The sequence below is a fragment of the Xiphias gladius genome, chromosome 15, assembly GCF_016859285.1.
Source record: "Xiphias gladius isolate SHS-SW01 ecotype Sanya breed wild chromosome 15, ASM1685928v1, whole genome shotgun sequence".
NCBI classification, from domain to species: Eukaryota; Metazoa; Chordata; class Actinopteri; order Istiophoriformes; family Xiphiidae; genus Xiphias; species Xiphias gladius.
This window is the reverse complement of record NC_053414.1, coordinates 1,977,017-1,989,133: the sequence shown is the minus strand read 5'-3', so window position 1 is coordinate 1,989,133 and position 12,117 is coordinate 1,977,017. Positions and strand designations below refer to the sequence as shown.

Genomic DNA, 12,117 nt, shown 5'->3' with positions numbered 1-12,117 from the left:
AGTACATACGGGACAAGAGGGGGTGCACCTGAGTCAGGGGGAGAAGGGTAGGTGGAGGTGTACCTGAGTCAGGGGGGGCGACACAGGAGGAATTGGGGTCGAGGGTCTGGAAGCTGATGGGTTGGTTCGATTCGGTTCCTCTGCTAAGGCCAACGCAGATCAGAGGGTATGGCTGCTCCGGGACAACCAGCAGCTCAAAAACCTCAAGAGGACATGGTGGCTGGAGGTCCACGTTCTGGTGACGGCATACAAGTAAAGAGTTAGAACTGGATCAGACTCTCAGTCTGTACCATCACAGTGTAGAGCTGCAGGTCCATCTGCAGGGGGCACTCATACTATCCCTTGGGGCAAAAATACACTTCAGCAAGACATAGCACGTTTAGATACATTTTCCCGACATTTCTAAAATCTGCACAGGGAATCAGATGAAGACTCTCTATTGGTCCAGAATGGGTTCAAGATCAAATATAACCCACGTCACTTTGGGGCAGGTAAGATACCCATAATTAAATCTTTTATAGGAAGTCAAACTGGAGGTGGCATCTTTAACTGTTGTTAAATATTTCATCATCACTCTGGCTGAAATACAAGTTTTACACATCAGTTTTCTGACACTAATCCCAGTCCAGGCTTGGGACCTGGTGGCAAGAGATAAAGTCTGGTAGCTCAGACTTTCTTTGCTCCCCTTCAAGGATCCTCTGGGAAAGTCCAAGGAGTTCCCAGGCCCGTTGGGATGTAAATCCTCCTGTTTTCTGGTCTCCCCCGGGAGGTGTCCAAGAGGATCCTCAGGTGAATGTGTCCTTGAGTAAGGCACTGACACTGAAAGCTTCAGACTTCACAGCCTCACGGGTGTGTTCTGTCTTACCTTCACCAGCATGAACTTCTGCATTGGCTCCACCCACTCCAGGAGGACCACACCTGATTGGAAGGCTCCTCCCAGATACTTGTGACCTGTGTAGGGGTTCCTCACTGTGGAGAGAGGAGAGGGTGGGGATGGGTGGGGGTTGAAGGACATCACAGGGGTCAGCAAATCACTATCCATGTGTCCTTCCTTCTGAACCAAACCTGGGCTGAAATCTGACGGTCTCCACCCTATGCTCACCTGAGACACCTGCGGTCTACAAACATGCGGGAAGATAAACTGCATTCCTAAACTCTTACCTGCAGAACAGGTGGGCTACAGGTCCTCAGTGAGCCTATGAGGAATCTGTCCTTTACCTCTGTCAGAATGATTCTCTGCCTCGGTGCCTGCCGGAGACTGTTTCTTCTAAAACTCACTGTGTCTCCGTCCGACTAAGATCTTCGCTGAGGTGAGACAGTTCTGATTTTGTCCAAAGACAACTGCAGAGAGACCATCTCAATAAACGCGAGTGTGTGGTGCATGATGGGAAGCAATGGATGACTCACCGACGCAGCATTTCAGACAACCTTTAGTGTCAGGAATCTTATTGGAGATGGAATATTTCCTGGAGCCAAAGACAAAAGACAGACAGGAGGAGTTTGAAATGACCGCGGCACTGTGAGTGAGCTTTTTGAGCAACGATGATAAACAGAAACATCTGACCGACTCTGAGGTCTTGTTGTTTTTTCTGCTTTTTGGAACTAAAAAGAACTGGAATGGTCTTAAACTCTGGTGATAGCGAGGGAAACTCACAGCAGCCACACTACAGGAGAGAAAATGTAAAAACAAATCTGAACCAGCAGGAGGCAGCAGACTACTGTCTATCACTCCTTTATCTCTGTCTCCATGTCTCTGTATGTCCATGTGTCCAAATGTCCTCCATGTCTGTCTGCTGTATGCAGGTCCCCAGGCTTCAGCAGACTGATCGTTGAATCGGAAAATGAACCATCAGCAAAATGAAGAAATTACTTTTCAAAATGAGATTTACTTCCTCATCATGTGAAACGTGTCCTTCACTTTTTATCTCCTTCATGCGAAACAATGGGGACAAGTGACTCAGCAATCCACCTGTCTCCAGAAGGACAGGAGACACTCCTCTGAGGACTGCAGTGTCCCCATGTTGGACAGAGAGGACAAGTGGTTTAAATCGGAGTAAACGAGGAAAGCAGAGGACGAGGTCTACAACCTCACTCTGACCCACTTACACCTGGACTTGTGACTGTAACGACTGTCGCATGACAGCAGGTGGACTAATGACCCGTGGGACTTAGCGACTCTCCAGTGTGACTGACCCTACAGATGTCAAACAACTGAAGGAGAAGAAACGTCTTCTGCCACCTAAAGACAGTCCAGCTGTCTCTGCAGGTCTGGACAGAACCACGACAGAATGTGGACTGGCCTGTCCACTTTCAGCTTCACTTAAACCACAGTACATCTTAGAAATCCTGTCCAAATGGACATACTGTTGGCCATACAGAATTTGACACTAAACCACAGCAGAGCGGCAGAGCACCCTGAACAGTTTGGATGTACTACATGTTTTTCGTATGTTTGTTGCTTGAACTGACCGGGGCAGGATGCGGTCTGGCAGGCGGCGAGTCTGGATAGAAACCGACAGCTTCTGTTTCTGTCGAGCCTGTTCGAATAGGCCAGCCAGACTGTGGCAGTACAGCTGAGAGGCTTTACCTGCAGACAAGTGTCAGGGTTCAGTAAATACAAACACAGGTGTGTTAGAACTCACATGATCAATGAAAACTGGGAGAAGACGTATGTTTCCTCTGTTCAGTGCACTCAGCAAATTTCTCTTTTTGAACTTTCCCGTGATACTTTGCTTTTACACTTTCCACTTAAGATTTTTCATTTAACATGTCAGATTGTTTAATTCCATTTCAAACATCACATCATGATCATGTATTTTACATTTCAACTTTTTCTGTTCCCTTTTCTTTTAATAATCTAGTTCTGATCTGTTTATGAAGGTAGGCTGAAAAAATCATTCTTCATTTTTAATTTTTCACCCTGGATTTCCTTCCTCAGTTGTCAGTGTGTGTCAGGCCTGGCATGTCAATGCCAGGTATGAACAGGGCGGGTGGGTGATCTGATCCCAAGTGGACAGCTCCAAGTAAAGACCACATCCAGAGGTGGTCTGAGCTGCATCTGGCCACATTCATTTAGCAGTGTGTACGCAAATATCCTGGGCCACATCGAAGGACGGCCTACTCAACTGATGTCCTCTGCGTAAGCGGACTTACTTTCTCATTCACAAACAAATACAAGTCGTATGGATCGCATAAGCTGGCTTTTGTCTACAATGTCTGTAAATTTTGAGAAGCCCATGGAGATATATTACCCGCGTCAAACATCTTGGGGGATTTGGTTTGTGTGGAACACGCCGAGTAATAGCACCAGTCTGTACTGCTTTGATTTCTTCTTCTTCTTCTTCCTTTAATTTCCAGCAGACTAGGAACAGGATGTGCAGTGCTGCCTCCCATAGGTTAAAAACAACAGCACACTTGGTCTTTACAAAAACAGAAACGATGTACGTGTTTATTTGCATGTAGAGCAGGGAGGTGAGATCCAATCACAAGTAGTCACTTGAGATGAATGTGGAGACTCATTCTAATGCCAGGTGTGAACTGACGTACTTTCAGAGCTGTCCACCTGCGATCGGATCACCTGAGACACATGTTAATGCAGGTGTGAACAGGGCCTGAGTGTGTTGTTATTGATAAAGAGAAGTGGACAGGAAGGAGACAGTGAAATTCATGTAGGACCGATTTTAGTGAAAGAAATAAAATTAAAAAAATAAAACAGAAGACAGAACAGGATCAGAGCAGAATTAGAAGAAAATAATCGTTTAGACCGTATCAGAGTAGAGACATGTCAGTAATCATGTTGTGAATATAACTGATGTGTTTGGGTGACTGACCTGAGATGGAGATCAGAGTGTTGCTCATCACATACACCCAGGTACACCTGCGAGGAAACAACTGCAGACACAAAACTCTCAGTCACTGATCTGAAATCAGGTCAAATATCAACATCCTGTAAACTGGAGGCTGCAACGTAGAACAAGCAGTCAAATGAACATTCAAAATAACTACATACAGAAGACGGGAGAAAGTGAGAAAGTATGTTTTAGCGAAACAGGACGTTTCTCCTCTGTTGGAAGAAAAATACAAGATCACAAATCAGTTCATCCTGTGGATCAGATGATCCTGGATCATGTGGGTCAGGTGGGTCAGTGTCACTCTGCTGGTTGTAGCTGCTGTTTGCTGTGTCTCACCTGCTCCATACAGTTCTCATGCAGCTCGTTCAGGTTTAGAGTGTAAATTCCCTCCTCGGCGCCGAAGATCAGATACTGGTCTGAAAACAGAAACACAAACTACTGACAAAACACCGCAAACATACCAATAAAATTCTAAATGTACTGATCCAATTCTCAACGCTGACAAAATAGGAAAAAAAATGCGGTACAATACTGACAAATGATAAATACCCTTCAATGTAAAAGTCAGAAGAAGTGTAACTGCTTCTAGTTCTGAGACTATGGGGGCGTCCGGTAGACAAATGGTGTCTACCGGAAGTGTCCACAGTTCAGTTCCCAGCCGGGGGACCCATGTTGCATGTCCCCAGCCCCACTCTCTTTCTCTGCCCTGTCTGTCTCTAGACTGTCAACTATGAAATAAAGTAAAAATGGATAAAAAAAATTATCTTCAAAAAAAAAAAAAAAAAAATGCGGACATTCTATTTTTTGCTTTAATTATTCCAAAATACTTGAATGAGAAATAGAAACAGAAGCACAAAGGTCAGAGGACCTTACCTCTGGTCTCAGGGTTGACCCAGGAGGCAGCAGAGTGAATCTTCAGAGGACAGCCGTTAAAAACCTTCGAGAAACAGGCTCCCATCTGCAGGAGGGGAGGAAGGAAAGAATCTTTATTGCACTGTTACACCAGCAGGGCAGAATATTACCATTCTAATGTCCATGTATGCTTCAATTAAAACTCATAGTTTATACATCTACTATATGTAAACAATAAATTTAATTTCAAACTTAAATTTTCAGCATTCCATATAATTAATATGTAGAAGTGATTACTAACTCTAAACCCTCCCCCTGAATATAGCTTAAAAACTGAACTGCCAGTGATCCTCTGACTCCTGTTTTATGTTTATTAAGGGACAGATCTCAAATACCAAAAATACCATAATGTGTCAGTTTCAGTTATTACGGTGGGTTTGATCACAGCCTCCAGAGTTACTCTGTGGTTGAAGCTCCAGACAGAAGTGACAGACTGGGTCAATGACGTGGTGCAGGTTTCATTCCTAAAGTCTGAGTTTCATAACTTGAAAAGGTAGTTTGGAAGGTGAACTTCCTTCTGGGATATTTTTTGGACTGGTAGAAAGATCGATGAATAGCCAAAATGTTTTATTGTGGACTGAATTTCTCACATCAATGTGTGCTTCTTATTTTGATTTATTTTTCTTGTTTTTGTTTCCCACACCACATCTTGTGGTGGGGTCTGCTCCTGATATATTCAAATATCATTTAATGAGTTTGTGTGTGTGTGTGTGTGTGTGTGTGTGTGTGTGTGTGTGTGTGTGTGTGTGTGTGTGTGTGTGTGTGTGTGTGTGTGTGTTAACTGAGGACTTACATGGACTTCAGGAGTTGGTGGGAGTCCGTTACTGACTGGTTTCTGATGAAGAAACAAATCCTGATGTCAGTATGAAATCTGTGTGTCTCAAACATTAAACCAAACTTTATGCCAGAACCAAAATGGAGTTGGTTCAAAATACAACTGTATCAAATATTCCAACTGAGACGACAACACCACAACCACAGAGATCATATCCAATAACATCTTTACTCTCTGAACCTCAGGTGGACAATATGTTGAAAAACCTTCTGTAGTGATATATGTCACTTTATATCCCATTACTGATTTACCTGTATCGTGATGTAAAACATGTTCCAGAAAATTAAATATCTGACAGATCAAATGACTTTATAACACCGGTGCAAAAAAGAGCTAATAATCTAGGAATATTAAAAGGGTGGAGCCACCTTTGTCTTTGTATTTCTATCATGTTAAAAATATTTCAAAAATACAGTCTTTCCTTCCTCTTACAGGCACAAAAACCCATTTTACAGGCCTTTATTTCTTCACAGTTTGATAACTACAAGGACCTTTTTACTTGTCTTAAGTGGAAGTCCATTGATTGACTCCAGACTGAACTCGGCTGCCGGAACCAGAACCAGTCACTCCCAGTATAGCTTGTTAAGACTGGCTCCCAGTATTTTTTTTGAACTGATTTTAAGATTCTGGGGAAGGTGGTTGGGAGGAACTGCCTGCCTGGTCTGAACCCATGTGGTGTTTTGTTATTGGACTTCTACTCTTGTCACGGATTGGGCATAACAGACACCATGTTTTATTTTAAGTGCACGTGGTACTAGAACACCCTAGGTCTAAGATCAGTGATTGACTTTGTGGTTGTATCATCAGATCTGCAGCCGTATGTCTTCAATACTCAGGTGAAGAGAGGGGGAGATTTGGGGTGGCCTGGGAATGCCTGGCTGAGGCCCCTGTCAGCAAGGTCTTCAATTCCCAACTCTGGGAGAACTTGTTATGCATCCCGGGGGAGGCAGGGGACATGGAAGAGGACAGAGGACCATGTTCAAAACTTCAATTTAGGAGACACTGTTCAGGGCTACAGTGAGAAGGTTGTGAGTGCCTGTCATGACGGCAACCTGATATACTACCGGCGGACACCAGCAGTGAGGGAGACCGTCAAGCTGAAGAAGGAGGCCTTTTGGGCATGGTTGGCCTCCTGAAGCAGCAGATGGCCAACGGAGGGCCAGAAGGGTTGTGACTGGTGGTCATGGGTGCAAATACTTGAGTGTAGGAGGAGTTCAGGGAGGCTATGGAAAAGGACTTTTGGTTTGCTTCAACAAGTTCTAGCAAACCATCAGACGACTAAAGAAGGAAAAGCAGGGCTTGGCCCAGGCTGTGTTCAGCCGGGGAGCAGAACTGCTGACTCTGACTGGGGATATTGTCGGGCAGTGGAAGGACCACTTTGAAGGGCTCCTGAACCTGGCCAATATGCTGTCTTGGCCGACACGCCTCTTCCAGGCCACATGGAGGTCGGTGACAATGCCTGGACTGGCATTCTGGGTTGGTGGTTCCCATTTTTAAGAAGGGGGACCGGAGGGTGTGCTCGAATTATTGGGGTATCACAGTGCTCAGCCTGCCAGGGAAGGCTTATGCTAGGGTGCTGGAAAGGAGGATCCAGGAGGAAAAATGTGGATTCCGACTTGGGCATGGAACAACGGACCAACTCTTTACCCTTGCAAGGTTACTGGAGGGGCCGTGGGAGTTTGCTCATCCAGTCTATATGTGTTTTGTGGACTTGAGTGTGTCCTTCAAGGAGACTTGTGTGGGGTACTGCAGGAGTATGGTGTACGGGGGCCATTACAAACGTGTTTCCAGTTGGTGTTTGCCTCTGCCAGGGTTCTCCCTTGTCACCGGTCCTGTTTGAGATTTTCATGGTCAGGATCACAAGGCGCAACCAGAGGGAGGAGTGTGTCCAGTCTGGGGACCTCAGAATCACCTCGCTGCTTTTTGCAGATGATGTGGTTCTGTTGGCTTCATCAGACCATGACCCTCAGCATGCACTGGGACAGTTTACAGCTGAGTGTGAAGAGGCTGGGATTAGGGTCAGCACATACAAGTCCAATGGCATGGAACTCTGCCAGAAAAGGGTGGATTGCTCCTTTCGGGTTGGGATTGAGTTGCTGCATCAAGTGAGAGAGTATAAGGATCTCGGGGCCCTGTTCACAAGTGAGGGTAAAGTGGAGCGTGATATTGAAAGGCGGATTGGTGCAGCATCAACAGTGATGTGGGCACTGTACCAGACCATTGTGGTTAAGAGGGAGCTGAGTCAGAAGGCAAAGTTTTCAATTTACCAGTCAATCTACGTTCTGACCGTCACCTATGGTCATGAGCTTTGGGTAGTGATCAAAAGAATGAGATCAAGAGTACAAGTGACTGAACTGAGTTTCTTCCACAGGTTGTCTGGGCTCTGCCGTAAAGATAGGGTAAGGAGCTCAGACATCCGTGGGGAGCTCAGCGTAGAGCCGCTGCTCCTTCACGTCAAAAGGAGCAATTTGAGGTGGTTCAGGCATCTTATCAGGATGCCTCCTGGGGACTCCCCATTGGATGTTTTCCGGGCAGGTCCAACTGGTGAGAGGCCCCAGGTTAGATCTCATCTGGCCTGGGAATGCCTCGAGATCCCCTAGGAGGACCTGGAAAGTGTTGCTGGGGAGAGTGGGCGTCTGGAGCTTAACCTGCTGCCACTGTGAATCGACTCCAGATAAGCGGTAGAAAATGGTTGGAGAGATGGATATATTTATATATCAAAGTTCATGTAAAGACTGCAGCTCAAAGCGTTTTCACATAAAAACAAAAAAATAAAATAACAAAAGGTTTTAAGAGTTTTAAGAAAACGTGATAGTTTTCTTTTTTTGACTCTCCTGCTGCTTCAGCCTGACATTCTTCCCAGGATTGATAAAATTTGATTGAATGATGATGTTTCCACTCTCAGCTCTGACTCAGTACGGATGTGGCAGAACTGTTTTTAACCCCACATTTAGAAGCACATAAAAATACTTTTATTTTGGAATCAGAAACTGTGTCTTTTTACTCTGATATCTTTGACTACCTTACTTTTCCCTTTTTCTACCAGCTGAGATTCTTCAGCAGTGGGATGACACCGGTTGTAAATTTGGATAAACTTCCCCTTTATTATATATTTCTAGTAAAGTACAGGGTTTTCAGAGCAGGGATATTTTTTGTCAACACAATCAGAAACAAAAGAATGTGATGTTAGCCACCAGAAGCATCTTTCCTGTTTTTAAATTGTCCTCAAATTGTCCTAATTAAATTGTCCTGATTTTTTTCTATTTAATGGCTACCTTTAAGATTTTTATAGATCATTCTCATTTTTGTTTAATATCCAAGAAATAAGAAAATACTGGTTTAGTTTTAAATTTAAATAAACGACTATTTAGTAGAGCAAACTCTCTTTAAAAAGAAGGAACAATCAAATCCAAACCAGAACCACAGTTTGTCTTACTGGAGGATCTCTCTTGTCTGTCCTGCTGTTAACAGTAGGAGGCGCCGCAGGCTGACGATCAGAGGAGGACGGACCATTACCTACAGAGAGAGAGACATTATATCAGAGAGAGAGAGAGAGAGAGACATATCAGAGTCAGACTATAGGACATGTCAGAGAGAAAACTAAAGCAACATCATGAGCTCCTAAAGATGTTCACCTTTTTGTTTTAAAATGAGATACATTTTTACTTTTCTGACAAAATTAGCTGAAGAAACAGTTGTTTAGAGGAATTAACTCCCTTGAAGTAAAAAACAAAACAAAACAAAAAAACAAACAAACAAAGGGAAAATACTGCTCAACTGAAAAGTGAAACTGCCAAACTGTTATTCAAAGCACCTCTCCTGCCAGCTAACTGACACCAAGGTAAGAAGAGGAATGTAGCCAAAGCCTCAAGTGAGTGAGACAATTAGAGAGACAATATAGCCTATGAAAGGGGATTATAAAAAGTTTAACTACACTAACTGCCAAAAACATAAATTAAATCATATAAATAAAATCAATTAAATAATACTAGCTTAGTTTTAAAGCTAACATTTCGCTAACTACAAGCTAAGCCCTAGCAACAGTTCCCAGGGAGTAGTACCAGAAGCAGTGTAGCAGCAGCAGAGCCTCATGGCTTCAACCTCAGCCTGCACACAGGCTATTCCTCTTTTCTACCCACAAGATGTTAAACACGATGGAGCCAGGAATGCAAACAGAAACTTTTGAAGGAAAGACCAGAGACACTCTTCTCTGATATATACAAAAGTGGAGATGTCAGCAACCTGATCTTCCTCACAGACAGGCCACTAGCATGGCACAGCACCATAAGAACAGGACCATCATGGTGCAGGGGAACCTGAAGCAATATGACCTGGACCATCTCCTCGTAAAGAAAATGGCCCAACAGGAGAAAACTACCCCCCAATGACAACACCCACACCCTGCCAGACACAGTGAGCACCCACACTCCCTGCTGCCCCACTACTGACCAACCACCTGTGGAGAATGAGCCCATCAGCCCAGAACAGACCCATGACCCCCAGCTGAACCACACCATCACTGACCTGAAGGTGAAATTCACAGAGTTGGAGAGAGAGCCTGTACAACGACACCACAGTACAGTAAGACTCCTCTACCAGCAGCACAGAGCTGACCAAGTTGAGAACTAAGATAGAAGAGCAGCAACAAGACAGAGAGCCACATGGTGAGGCCGACAGCTCTGACAGAGGAGGTGATGGAGCTGGGAGAAGACAGAGAGAACTACAGGAGAGAGCTAAAAACTCTGTCAGAGAAGCTTCAGCAGAGAGAGAGCAGCTAGAATCACACCCAGACCACAACCAGGACCCTTTGAACCAGGACTCACCAACTCAACAGCCTCCCTCTACGCCCAGCTCCGACTCTAGCCACCACCACCACACCAAGATCTCCCCCCATCGGACAGATCATCACCACCACCAGCCCACAGATCAAGACCACCCCTCATCCCTCCAGACCAGCACAGCAGAGAGAAAAGCCAGACATCGGCATCCTCATCGACTCCAATGACAAATTCATAAATTAAAAGAAACTTTCCCCCCTTTCACAAAGTGACTAAAAACTGATGTCCAAACACCCAACATGCCATGCACCTGCTGTCAGAGGAGCGGCTGGGATCCCCAAGCCACATCATCATCTGCACTAGTTCCAAGGACCCGAGGAGCCGGTAGGAGAAAGTGTCAGAGTCAGTCAGAAGAGTGATAAAGAAAGCCACCACATCATCTGTCAAACATGGTGGAGGCAGTGCAATGGCATCGGCATGTATGGCTGCCAATGGAACTGGGTCCCCGGTGTTTATTGATGATGTGACTGCTGATAGAAGTAGTGGGATGAATTCTGAAGGAAAATAGTTAATGAGATATTTTTGTTGAACCCCTTGAATTAAAGCTGAAAGTCTACACTTCAGTCACATCTTGATGGCTTTGTTTCCATTGCGGCGGTGAACAGAGGCAAAATTAAGAAATTTGTGTCACTGTCCAAATACTTACAGACCTGCAGATACCAGTAGATTCTCCTTATTTTGAAGAAGACATTTTTGAAACTCTCCATTCAGAAATCACCTATTTCCAGGCCCAGGGAAATATGCTACTAACTGGAGATCTGAATAGAAGTACAGGAATCTAACCTGATGTCATTCACCCACAAAGCAACAACCATGCGTTTGGTCAATCTCCCCTATCTACCACCAACCATCATCCATCAAAACAACCTTGACTCTGAAATATATCAAAGTGGCAGGTAGGTAGTGCATCTCTATTGGGCCTTAGGCCTATACATAGATAATGGTAGGTTCAGAGGGGACTCTTTAGGGAGATTCACATACTCCTCAGGCTCTTGGATCTAGTGTAGTAGACTATCCAGTCACTGACAAGGACCCCTCTACTATCAATGAATTGTCAGACAGCAGTCCCCCTTTTAGACCACAACCAAATAAACTCTTAGGTCAAATGAGTGACATAAAAGGGAGTACAGCAAACTGTATAAGTTAAATGCTACTTACAGATGGGCCCCAAACAGTGGAGACAAACTCATCATGGCCTCAATCTCACCTAATGTGATGAATTACATCAATATATGACCAAAATCAAATTTTCCCTACCAGAGATGGTGTAAACAAGGCCACTGATGATATGAAAATGATATTTCATAAGGCAACTATTAAAGCTGACCTTATAAAACAACGGAAGCCTGATAAAAAGCAAAAGGTTGGCAAATGTGTTGATCAAGAATGTTGGAGGATCAGAAAAGACCTGAGAAAAATATTAAGTGAAAAGCACTGCCAACCAAACAACCCAGCCTTACGGATCAGGTACAATTAATTTTTTTAATAAATATAAAAGAACAATTAAGTAGAAAAAACAAAATGAAACCACATGAAACTTGATGATATTAAGAATGGGATTAACCAAAATCAGTTCTGGGATATGTGGAAAAACTTCAACACAAATCAACAACAAGCATTACTCATCCAAAAGGTGACATTGAGAGCACATTTTGAAAATCTGCACAAAGACATATCAATA

At 44.1% G+C, this 12,117-nt stretch overlaps 1 protein-coding gene across 2 annotated transcripts in view; it reads right to left on the bottom strand.

The window, feature by feature from the left end:
* The window catches only part of LOC120799964 (mitogen-activated protein kinase kinase kinase kinase 3-like), a 54,985-nt gene that overhangs the window by 2,083 nt on the left and 40,785 nt on the right, over positions 1-12,117 (bottom strand). For both annotated transcript variants that reach the window (XM_040145604.1, XM_040145605.1), the window contains 9 exons: positions 9,035-9,114; positions 5,557-5,598; positions 4,725-4,809; positions 4,188-4,267; positions 3,831-3,891; positions 2,470-2,587; positions 1,408-1,466; positions 866-969; positions 64-235 (listed from right to left, as the gene is read on the bottom strand). In XM_040145604.1, the coding sequence (XP_040001538.1) occupies positions 64-235; positions 866-969; positions 1,408-1,466; positions 2,470-2,587; positions 3,831-3,891; positions 4,188-4,267; positions 4,725-4,809; positions 5,557-5,598; positions 9,035-9,114 (801 nt within the window). The remainder of the gene's footprint in view (positions 1-63; positions 236-865; positions 970-1,407; positions 1,467-2,469; positions 2,588-3,830; positions 3,892-4,187; positions 4,268-4,724; positions 4,810-5,556; positions 5,599-9,034; positions 9,115-12,117) is intronic.